Here is a 12189-nt window from a genome sequence, read left to right on the forward strand (position 1 = left end):
AACCTTTCTGAACTCTATTAAGCACCCCATTATCTAAAATTAAACAGACACACCAGATACCCTTAAATATTCTTAAGAGTTTATTATAAACTAGTTTCACAGGCCACAGGGAAGTAAAAGGACTATGTACAGCCTTACGGGAAACAGGCAGGGATCTGAGGGCCAAGATGAGTCTAGGGCCTTGGTGGGCACATTCCCGGGGGAGGGGGCCCTGAAAGGGAAACCAGACAATCCCGTGAGACTCTGAGAACAACGGCATAGCAAACAAACAGGTCTGTGGTAGTAGGGCCCGCATCTCTGTGGAGCTACTTCCATGACTCTGTGGCCAAGGGTCAAAGAAGGCCTGAAGTAAGAGTTAAGAAGTTTAGTCAGTGCCTGATCTGCAACTTAAATCTCCAGCCCCAGCCCCCACCCCACCCCACCCCAGCCTCCCACACATACCACCCCCCAAATGTCACCAAGTGATCAGAGGGACATAACATATATACTAACTAGGGACCTCTCTGGTAGGTATGGCTTCCCATGATTATAAAACCCAAACTAGAGACACACAGATCACCCACTATGCCTTGGTGCAAAGAACACCAATCTGGGACGCAGGACACTAAGCTCTTAAACGAGAGGGCTAATCTATGTCAGCATTTCTCAAACTGGATTTAAATAGATATATATAAATAAATAGTACAGCAAAGCCCAGGGCTCCCTCTTAATTACTAGACATTATCAAATCTAAGGGCATAAGACAATCCTGGGACCCTTGTTGGGGACTTCCAGAATGTATTATTTCACAGTGCCCCAAGAATACTGCCTTGGACACTGAGAAGTTCCCTGGGTATAGGACCACTCTAACTGCTCTAAGAGGGAGGGAAGGCTGATTTTAAGAAATGCTTTTTCCCTCTTTCCTTTGTGGACAAAGTTGCCCTCTAAGAGTCCACTTCCCTCAGCTTAAGGCCTAGAAGCCCAGAGGGTTATGGTCAAAAACCAAACCTTCCCTACAGTTCCCATCCCAACATGCTCTAAGGGAAGTCAAGTCACTGCTGCTAGCACTTACCTCGCATGCCTGGGGGAGGGGGCCGCATCCCCGGCGGCGGCATGCCCATCGGAGTTCCTCGTCCAGGCGGGATCCCCATTGGGGGACCCATGGGAGGCCTCATGCCTGGTGGTGGGCCCATCATGCCTACAAGAGAAAAGCCCCAAGAATACAGCTCAAGTGTCTATCTTGAGAAGGCAGCAGGAAACATAGCAAAGCTGTCCACCAAGTTCTGAGACAGATGGACCATTCCACCCTCCCAGTCTCTCCTAAGAAACTGGGACTTGAGCCAGAGGTGGGGCTCCCTATGGCTCTTGTCCAGCTAGTCCCATGGTCAATCAGCCAGGCTGGATCTCAGAGTAATCCTGCTTAATTACATAAACTCCTCATCACTTTCAGTCAACATTATGTCTCATCATGAATCCAGCTCAGGCATCTCCCATCAGGTGGCCATGGTCTCCTTATGGATTCCTCACCTGGAGGCGGTGCCCCCCGGCCCATAGGTGGGGGAGGACCCCCACGGCCGGGCGGGTACTGGGTCGGGGCCCCCGCAATGCTGGCGGTGGCAGCAGCTGCAGCGGCAGCCACAGTGCCTCTTCCTTGTGGGGTCATCACCTAAGAGGACACAGTAGCCAAGTAAGCACAGGACAACACAGCATCCTACTCTTCCTCACAACTTGGAGCAGACGCCCCACCCCCTAAGCTACAACTCGCAGCATCAGGCTATCTGAAACCATCTGCCAGAGAAGACCAAGCTTGTGTGCTCATTCCCATCTTCCAGGCCTGAGTTGAGGTGGCCCAGTCCAAATGAGGGATAGCCTCCACACTGTCAGTGTAACTGCGAACAGGCTGTAAGACAGCACAGCCCCTTTGCTGTCATGGAAACACTCTGCCCCAACACCTTCTATGCATCTCTTTACTTCAACAGCAACAAAATAATTTACAATGTTAAGTTTTCCTTCTCACTTGATTCTGGGACTATGTACAGAGCATAATGAGATACTGACAGCCCGACAGTCAGAGGTCGGTTGTTCTGGACTCTTCCCAAACTGTGGGCCCTCTCCATTCTTCATTTTAACCAGGAGAAGTTGGTGCCCTTCCCCAACTCCTTACCTGTTGAGACGGCCCACCAACGCCTCGGACTGGCCCTGCAAGTCCCGCAGGAGCCTGGGGCATCGGAACACCCGCTGGGATTCCTCTGCCAGCAGCCCTGCCAATCCCTGGGCCTCCAGCAGCTCCAGCAAGCGGCACTCGGGCAATGCCAGTCTAAAAGATAAAGAAATACACTAAAATGCTGGGGAATCAGAAGTACACTTTGGAATACCACTGCCAAGACAGCCCCTAAGATTTATGGGGCATCAAGACCCATACATGTTAACACCATTCCTCTTCCACCCAAGATCATGGGTCTGTCACTCCTACAGCAGGCTAGAACTTAAGAGGAAGTCCAGAGATTAATACACCACAACTCAACAGATATTCACTATGAAAATTAAACCAACGAAGGGGCAGGGCTCCGTTCAGAAGGGTGTAGGCAGACAAGAGCACTTGACCTGGCCTCAAAGAGAAACAAGGTCCAGTCCCAGCTCTGATTCTCACCTGGAAGGTAACAGTGGACAAGTAATCCTATAGCTCTGGGACTGTTTCCTCATCTGTAAATGATGAGGTTATGACAAAACCAGCTGTGGTCATGAAGACTTACAATGATTTATGTTAAGAGCAGTGTCTTCTACTACAAACAGATCTAAGAGTCATAAATATAGACATATGCTTTAACCAAAAAATATGGTAAATCCCTTGCAAACATTTTAACTGGAAAGGCTTCAATGTAAAAGTCCAAAAAGAAGAAAATGACTAGGATCACTACTCCATCATCACTTTAGACGATATTTTTAACATTACTTTTAAAAAGTATACCGCAACCGGAAATATGTTTACAATGTTAAGTGAATAAGTAGAATAAAGTATTGCATACATATTATGCATTAAATTAAAAAAAAACCCAAATACACATGTGGTCAAGTAAAAATAAGATTATTCCTCTGATGACAATGCCTTAAAATGAAAATATGAAAACCTGGTTAGATGATCTAAAGTCTGTTCTATTTCTAAATGTGGGTTGGTGTTTATGGAACCAAGAATGCCTGGGACCAAATGCCAGCTGCACCACTTAAGGCTAGGACACTCAGGCATGTCACTAAAGCTCAGTTTTTTTAATCTAGTAGGTGGGAATAATTTATCTCAATAAACTGTGTATAAGGAGTAACTAAAATATTAAAGTGCTTGGCACACAGAAGATGCTTAATAGATGTTAACCATTATTCTCTAACTTTATAAAATATATACCTTCTATTATTTGGATTTAGATTTTTTTTTTTTTAATTTGAGAGAGTGCTCATGAGTGAGAGAGGAAGAAGAAGAGAGAATTCTCAAACAGATTCCCCAGTAAGTGTGGAGCCCAACTCAGGGTGGGATCCCAGGACCCAGAGATCATGACCTGAGACAAAATCAAGAGTTGACAGCTCAACTGACTGAGCCACCCAAGCACTGCCCCACAATCCAGCATTTTCAATTAATGTTCATGAGCCCTTTGGTTTCCTGATCCTTTCTTAAGAAACCTCCCCGCTCCTTTTACAAAGATTTATTTATTCTGAGATAGAGAGCAAGTGAGCAAACATGAGCAGGGGTGGGCATGCAGCGATGGCAGAAGGAATTCTCAGCCTCCCTGCTGAGCGTAGAGCCTGATGTGGAGCTCAATCTCACAACCCTGAGCCCCTGACCTGAGCTGAAATCAATAGTTGGATACCTGACCAACTGAGCCACCCAGGTACCCCTTGCAGTTAAGAGTTTTTAAAGTCCAGCTAAAATGCCATCACATTAAGAAGTGACCAGATGGCCACAAGTGCCTTTTCTCCTGACTCGCTATGTACATCAGCTTAGAAAAGGTTCCCCATCTCTACTTTTACTTGTGGGATAACCTGTTTGAGATTCTATTATCTGTAAAAGGAAGACAAAAACCAGAGGATGCCTGTGAGTAATGCAGTGAAAGGCAGACAACCTAAGACAAAGCCTGGCTCACAGCAGGGTTGCCCCCCTTGTACTGGCCCCCTACACGGACTTACATCTTTGGGAGGAGGTCCCTCCACTGTCATTGAGACCAGGTTCTCCCCCCGAAGCAGCACCAGACCAAGGACTCGCTTCTCTTCTCTTTCTGCCTGTTTCGAGTTCTTTGGCCTGAGGATGGGTTTAGGAAAACAAACAAGCAAGCATTAGAAAAAGGGTAATGCTCCCATTCACCTGTCTAGGGGCCTCCATGATTTGTTTTACACTCTATCTCCCAACAAATGGTACAAAAACTTTCTCTAAGCTCCTCTGGATAGCCTTCACAGGCTGAACTAATTACCCCTTAGTGGTTGTCTTCCAGGCCAAGGGGATGTGCTGACCAAGAGACAGGACAAGAATTAAGAAAGCCCAGCCCTGGCTCGAATGTTATTCCATAACCATTGGGAAGGCCTTTCCTTGGTCCAGTCTTCTTTGACATTACCATACTCCCTCGCTTCAGCTTAAGGCCTTAGCAGGGTGAGGAGGCAGCCTGAACAACTGAAATCCACCGAACCCCTCAACCCTCTTGCACGCAGCACCCTTCTACAACAGCCCTCACCTCACCAGAGAAATAGAAACAATGAAGGAATAACCACATAGAAATTACACGTCTGTCCTCAAAGCGCAAAAACAGGTGTTCCCAGTGCAATCACCAGAAAAGGAGGAACAAAACATAGAGCTGACCTTTGAACAACATGGGTTTGAAATGTGCAGGGCCACCTGCATGGGAATTTTTTCTGATATGGTACTGCAAATGTATTTGCTCTTCTTATGATTTTAATAACTTTTCTCTATCGTACTTTATTCTAAGAATACAGTATATAATACATGTCACATAAAAGACACGTTCATCTGTTTAGGTCATTGGTTAAGGCCTCCAGACAACCAGCAGGCTATCAGCAGTTCAGTCTGGGGGAGTCAAAAGTTATACATGGATTTTTGACTGCATGGGGCCGGTGCCCCATCCCCCGGGTTGTTGCGAGGGTCAACTGTAAATGTAAACTGGGAAATAAAGTAACTGCTGCAAGACAGGGGAAGGGGAAAAAAAGTCAAAACCAATATTCTAAAAATAGAGGAAAGACAAAAGGCTCTGATTTTTAAAAACTTAAAGGTTTCCTTTTAATGGTATTTTTTTATATTAAATTAAAAGCACTTTTCTATGGGTGGATATTTCTTCCTTTTCCCTTATCTATATTTTTTTAAATAGAAGAATTTATTGCTCTTTCATTAAAAAAAAAAGAAAGAAAACAACCAAAAAACCACACACACACACACAAACCCTTCTGGGTATTTAAATCTTTCTGTGTATACTTTTATATATTTTAAAAATATATTTCCCAATAAACATTTTTAAATTATCAGAATAGTTTCATTCAAAAAACAACAGGGGAGAACCATCTGCAATAGTTCTATGCTGATCAGCTGGCCCCTCTTCATTGTATCCCTGGCACTCAGCCATCCCTACCACATCGTGTCCTATACTTCTTGACCTCTTGCTACAAAAAGGACAGCCCTCAAGGGAATCGGAAGGAATTCAGAGCTGCCAATAACGTAACATGGACCACTGGATGTGGAAAAAGAGCTGAATGATTATGGAAGTGACATAACTTCTTTGGGCCTCAGGATGCCTTAAATGTAATATGCACGGAGAACTATAGCCCAAATTTTTAAACAGGCCAGAAGCTTAAGATCTGTGAGTCTTAAAACAAGGGAGTTATCCAATAATGTATGGAATTGTAGAAAAGTAGAAAATATCTCCAATTGTGTCTATAAATGCCAACAAGAATCACTGGCCCCAAACCCACACGGGAAGCTGAGCACTTACCCTGAAGAGGGTCAGAGGCTTCTTAAAGCAGTTTCAGACCAGGCTGCCTTGGGAGAGCCCTTTAGGCTACAGCTTTACAAATAGGCAATGAGGCCAGAAAACCAAGCTCTCCCCCCTTACACACCTGTGGGGAGAACATGAGAGCCCTTTACCCCAGTACCCAGGGGCAGACAAAGTCAGAGAAACAAAAAGTCTAGCAGCCCTCCTGACAACTTGCACTCAGCTAGACTAGAGAGCAAGGCTTGCCGGGCTAGCAAGGAAGGAGCATTCTTAGAGTCCACTGTCCCCACTTACATCTGCCCTCTAACACAGGGGAGCAAACCAAGGAACCAGCTAGCTACATCACCACCTGTCACCCTGCCCACCCACCCAATCCACTTCCCTCAAAACTCACATCCCACCCCCACACAGCCCACTTCTCACTTGATCTTCCTGAACTCGTCACAGTCACAGAGGATCAAATTCATATGCTTGTCAAAAGCCTTGAAGGTGCCGATGAAGATGCGGCCGTCTTGCAGGATGCACCTCATCCTGTAGTCGATGTGCTGCAGCATCTTGCTGCTCTTGCCCACGGTCTGCAAGGACAAATCAACAGGATGAGTCCAGCTCTTTCAGACCTCTGTATCGCTGGTCCTTTCTGAAGACCAGCTGTGGCCTTCTCCTCCACATAGCTGTCTATCGTTCTCACTAGATTCTCAGCTCTGGCTTCTGGCCACAGCCCTTCCCCAGGAATTCTCCCACATCACCCTTCGTTCAGCCCTAACCTCTGCCCACAACTGTTATTCCCTTCCCTCAAAATTGTCTTTTTCATATTACAACTACCTGCGCCTGTGCTGTGTCAGTTTCAGGGGTGAGCATGAGCGTATAATCCAATCCCCCCATACTGGAAGAGCAATCTGCCACTGTGCAGATTACAGGTGACTAGTGCTGTGACACCCACAGCCCATTTAAAAGACCGGGTGAGAGAGGAGCTGGAATGATTGGCAGTAAAGATCCAATCAACAAGGAGAATTTGTCAACACAAAGGAGCTGATCAGCTTGGAGGTAAGGAGAATGGAATCCCTAAACCAAAAACGTTAGTGTGCATCCAAGACTACCTTTGGGTAGGGAAACTTTCTAGTGGCCAGGGCGCTCATCAGTTTGAACTCATAATGGTCTTCGAGAACATATATAACTTGGGAAACATGGGTGGCTCAGTCGGTTAAGCGGCTGCTTTTGCTTGGGTCATGATCCCAGCATCCTGAGATCAAGTCCCATATCGGGCTCCTTGCCTGGCAGGGAGCCTGCTTCTCCCTCTGCCTCTGCCTGCCTGTGCTCCCGATCTCTCTGACAAATAAATAAAATTTTGGGATGCCTGGGTGGCTCAGTTGGTTAATCCACTGCTTTCAGCTCAGGTCATGATCCCAGAGTCCTGGGAATTGAGTCCCACCTGGGGCTCCTTGCCCGGCCGGGAGCCTGCTTCTCCCTCTGCCTATCTCTCCCCCTGCGTGTACTCTCTCTCTCTCAATCTGACAGATAAATAAATAAATAAATAAATAAAATCTTAAAAAATAAAAAAATAATAAAATCTTAAAAAAAAAAAAAAAGAACATAAATAACTTATCTACTTCTTTATCAATCCAACAACTTTTTCCAATTTGTAGCCTGGCTTCCAATGGAGCTTTGCTAAAAGGGTGACTAAATAGATCTCATAATGCAAGTTGTCAGGCACCTTTGGCAGTTACATCTCTCTAGAAATAAACCACCTGACATCTGACTTGTCCATCAGCCTCCTGTCAGTATGATGGGTGTGGGCCAGTCATGACCCATCCAAGCGCCTTCTCTGTGCCAGGCCCTGGGCTTGCTGTTCATCTCTGTGGGCTTGGACAAGAACAGGTTTTTTAATCTACCAATGTGTGGATCAGAACCTTGACTGACACCCTGGAGACACAGGATATGTGGTTCACTCTCCCTCAAATGACCACATTAACGGGCTTGTAATCACACAGCTTCTGGCCACACAGATGTGAACCTTTATGGCAACATTTACTGGTCTGTCCACCTTGTAATAGCTAAGTTTTCCTGGGTGCTCCCTGTGTACCTGGCACTGTGACAAGCACTAGAGATTTCATTTAATTCTAGAAATCAGGCTAATTATTACTCCTATTTTACAAATGCAGCCGCTGAGGCCAGGAGAGGTTAAGTAGCTGGCCCTGTCTTACAGCCAGGAAGCTGGGTTGGAACCTGGACAGACTGAATCCAGCCAGTGCATACTCTTCCAACCAATCCCACAAACAATTCCCTGCTTTCAGTTCACCCAACACTACAGAACGGAGTGCTCTTTCTAAACATAACTAAGTTCACGACATGTTGCTGGCTCGGTCCTTCAATGGCATGCCTCATCACCAACAGGGTTAGGTGGCATGAAAAGCCTTTAGAAACCAGGTTCCTGCCAATTCCTCCCATCTCTCCTTCCACCCCTTCATCCCTCCCTTCCCCCTCCAGGAACTTTCAACAGTGCGACCCTTCATGCCTTGTTCTTGCAGTCCTTCCCATCTGTAACATCCCCTTCCATCCTCCCTGGGAAGACACCTATAACAATATTTTAGGACTCTGCTCAAGAATCATCTACCCCAGAGGGCGTTCCTGTCCCGCCCCTCCCTCGCCGTTACTTTTACATAATGCTTAATTACCACTCTGGATACAGTATCCGTGTCCCCAACCAGAAAGTGAACTGGGTGAAGGAAGGAAGCATTTCATTACGTAGCCCCAGTCCCTGTAAAGTCAGAGAAACTCATACACAAAGGCACGCTCAACAAATGAGTTGCACTCTTCCTCCAAACATACTCGTTCCCCCTCCCATCTACCGGACCCAAGCACTCCCCCTGGTTTTGACCACAAGTCCTCCCACCTCTTTCGGCAACAGCTCCTCAGACCCTCACCCCGTTTCACAAGTCCTCCTGAGGCTCTAATGCCTGCTCCGAACCCCAAACACGTATTTATTTTGCAAAAGTTTACTTAGTGCCCGTTAGGATCCCAAATACTGGGGCTACAGCGGCATGAAGAGCCGCGGTTCTATCCTCGCCACCACTGAGCGACCCCGGCCTCCATCCCTCGGTTCCAGCCTTCCGCTCCCCGACCCCGCCGAATGGCCGAGGTCCGGGTCTCCCTCGCCGGGACGGGGCGGCCGCGGCCCGGGCCTTCGCCGCCATGAGCGGCCAACCCACGACCTCCCCTCCCCCCCCGCCAACTCCCGGTCAGTCGCGGTCGGCTCTCCACGACAGACTCGGAAGTTCCCGCGCCGCCAGCCTGTGCCTCCTCACCATGGTGGCGGTTCTGATGGCTCCGATTCCCGCCGGATTCCCTTCGCCCGAGGCCTAGAAGCCCTCCTGCGCTCCTCTTCCCGCCGCCGCCACCGGAAGTGCGGCCTCGGATAAAATGGGGTCGGGTAAAAGCAACTTCCGGTCCGGCGTCGGCTCTTGAGTTCCGGCCAAAACGCGGAGCTTTGAGCCTAAAGCCCGCGGGGTCTTTGGGGGCGGGGCTAACGTCAAACTGAATTTTCCGGAGATATTCGGTCACCTTCCTAGTTCCACTTCGTCCCGGTCCCCAACCCGGGCCCATTACCTCTAGGTCATCATCTCCCGCCACTTTCCTCCGCCTCTTCTGCAGACAATGTCCTTGCTTTTCCGCGAACTAGCTTGTCGTCCTCCTGCCTTAGCACCTTTGCATTTGCTGTTGCCTCTGCCTGGAATACTAATCCTCCAGCTATGTGCACGACTCATGCCCTCACTTCCTGCAGGATTTAAGCTCAAACATTTTCCTACAGAGGACTTTGCTGGCCATCCTGATTAAAACTACAACCTTCCCACCCATCCCTGCTTTATCTTTCTCCTTAACATTGATCCCTAATACACTGTATATTTCTGTTATTTTATTACTCCTCCCATTAGAATGGAAATCCTGAGTGTGTAAATTTTCCTTTGTGTATTTTTCATTACAGCAATGCCTGGAACACTGCTTAACAAAACGTATTTGAATGAATGAATGAGTCAATCAATCAACCAATCCCCTCCAATCCTGGGAATTGTGACTACTACCTAAATGCTCAGGAATTTCAAATTCATTCCTCTAATGCTGGGCTCCTCATTTATCTCATGGCCTTTTATCTCCAGCCACCTGCTTGAGCTGGAGGTCTAATAAATTTAACATGATGAAAATTGGATTCCTGATTGTATTCACTCTTCTTCCCAAACCCACTTCTTACCAGCGTTCCCCGACTCGGGTGTTTCTCGGGTTAAAAAAGCAAAAAAGTAAAATGACAAACTTGGAAGCATCCTCGATTCCTCTCTTCCTCTCTCATATCATAATTCATCCATCAGCAAGTCCTGTGGAGCTCACCTACAAAATGTCTTGAACCTGAATGTTGTCCCCTGCTCTACTATACCATGCTCTCCTAGCCACCATCAGCTTGTCGATTTCCACAAACAAGAAAAAGGGGGTCATGAATTCATCTGGCCTTTGTTTGGTAAAGTATTCCTGAGGTTCAGTCTAGATCAGGGCCTGGGAAACTTTTCCTGTTAAGGGTCAGCTCAGATAGCACTTTAGGGTTTATGGGTCACATGGTCTCTGTTGCAATGACTCAATTCAACCATAACAGGATGAAAGCAGCTCAAGAGAACATAACAAATATATGGCTGTTACAATAAAACTTTACAGATGTTATTCTTTTTTTTTTAATTCTTTTTCAACCATTTAAAATATAAAAATCATTCCTACACCACAGGTCTTACCAAAACAGGTGTCAGGCCAGATTTGGTCTTCAGGCCTGTAGTTGGCCATCCCAGGGTCCAAACCATTGTATTTCTGTGTCTGAGTTCAAGGCCATAGCCCCAGCTAGTATTATTAATAACTTTGACTTGCACTGTTTCTTTGGCTTGTCACTGGAGTCACTGAATAAATGCAGGTACAGAGTTCATGTCTTTGCCCTCATACAGAAGTTATATACATGCACATTCACTTCTTTATCAATCTGGGTCCGATGAGGAGACAGAAACCACACAGTGATTTCAATGGGAAACTTAGCATGAAGAATGAGTATGCAATGGTAGGAGAGTAGCTGTAAATATTGAAAGAAAACCCTCAGCAGGAGGAGAGTACTCAGAAGGGTAAACGAAAGTAGAGTAAACTCAGAAGGGTAAAGGAAAGCTGCCTCCCTAAGGCTGGGGTTCAGCCTTCATGGGAGAAGACGTGGTTCTAGTCCACGGGATGATGAAGTTGCAGGGGGAGTCCTCTGCACAGGCCACAGCCAATCTATAGTCATCAGGCACACCAAAGCTAGGAGGCAGAGTCACAGAGGGAGTAGGATGTGCACAGGGAGCCAGGGTGATGTTGACACAAAGCACATACTGCATAGTATCTGCATCCAAAGGGCTGCAGCAAACAGACCTCTGGGGCACAAGTGAGTGGAGACTGATGAGCTGGTGAGAAGAACTCAAGGCACTGCCCTAAGTGCCCTTGGAAATGGACACTGGAGTGCTGCTGGAACCTGGTGCTCAGTGCACAGTTTGAGATAGGGCAGCTAAGAGTGGCTGTTGAGGTCCCAGTGGCCCATACACGCAAAACTAAGGAGAAGGTCTGGGGAGCAGCAACCAGCAAACAGGAGCCCAGGATCAAGGTCAAGTGATCTGCCTGCCAGCCAGCCCCCTGGGGCCCTAGGGTGTGTGTCCATGGGGCTGAATGGAGGGAACAGAAGTGACCTGGGCTGGGACTCTGGGCTCCCGATTAAGCCACCACTGTCCGATTAGAGAGCCAGAGAAAACATGGTGGCCAGTCGGTTGGAGAAAGCTGTATCCTGCAAGCACTTAGCATAGGAGAAAACTGCACTGGCCGAGGAGCTTTCTAGTTCTCAGAGGAAGGAGGAAGTTGGAAAAAGAACTGATGAGTAGCAGCGGCAAGGGTTTTAGGAAGTCAGCTCTGCCTCGGAGCCTAGTCAGCAGGGTGGCTGGGTCTGCCCCGGTGATCTACGTTAGCAGGGCAAAGCCTGTCCCTATATATAACCTGACTTTGCAAGATCTTCTGATCCTCGGCTGTTGCCCCAACATTCAGAGAAGGATGTTCTTATCCTTTAGAACACTGGTGGATGGAACTCTAGGAATCTGGCTTTTTTTCCCCAGGATTCCAGAATGTCATATTGCAACCTGTCCCAAACTTCTCTTTAAGATTAAGTGCATGCTTGGCTAGTCTCCAAAACAAT

General features: G+C 47.2%; 1 protein-coding gene across 1 annotated transcript; it reads right to left on the bottom strand.

The window, feature by feature from the left end:
- Nucleotides 1-251: 251 nt before the first annotated feature.
- SNRPB (small nuclear ribonucleoprotein polypeptides B and B1) lies at nucleotides 252-9388 on the bottom strand. Its single transcript, XM_044263330.1, has 7 exons — nucleotides 9260-9388; nucleotides 6381-6532; nucleotides 4153-4264; nucleotides 2144-2296; nucleotides 1507-1645; nucleotides 1052-1177; nucleotides 252-343 (listed from the first exon to the last, which is right to left on the bottom strand). The coding sequence occupies exons 1-7, from the start codon at nucleotides 9260-9262 to the stop codon at nucleotides 333-335; spliced, it is 696 nt and encodes a 231-aa protein (XP_044119265.1). The 5' UTR covers nucleotides 9263-9388; the 3' UTR covers nucleotides 252-332.
- Nucleotides 9389-12189: the final 2801 nt, after the last annotated feature.

The sequence above is a fragment of the Neovison vison genome, chromosome 8 (assembly GCF_020171115.1).
Source record: "Neovison vison isolate M4711 chromosome 8, ASM_NN_V1, whole genome shotgun sequence".
Taxonomy (NCBI): Eukaryota; Metazoa; Chordata; class Mammalia; order Carnivora; family Mustelidae; genus Neogale; species Neogale vison.

Excerpts from the sequence above, each read along its gene's own strand:
- SNRPB (XM_044263330.1), bottom strand. Across the intron at positions 2,297-4,152 it reads AGGGACCTCCTCCCAAAGAT|ACTGGCATTGCCCGAGTGCC; the intron begins GTAAGTCCGTGT and ends TTTATCTTTTAG. Across the intron at positions 1,646-2,143 it reads TTGGTGGGCCGTCTCAACAG|GTGATGACCCCACAAGGAAG; the intron begins GTAAGGAGTTGG and ends GTGTCCTCTTAG.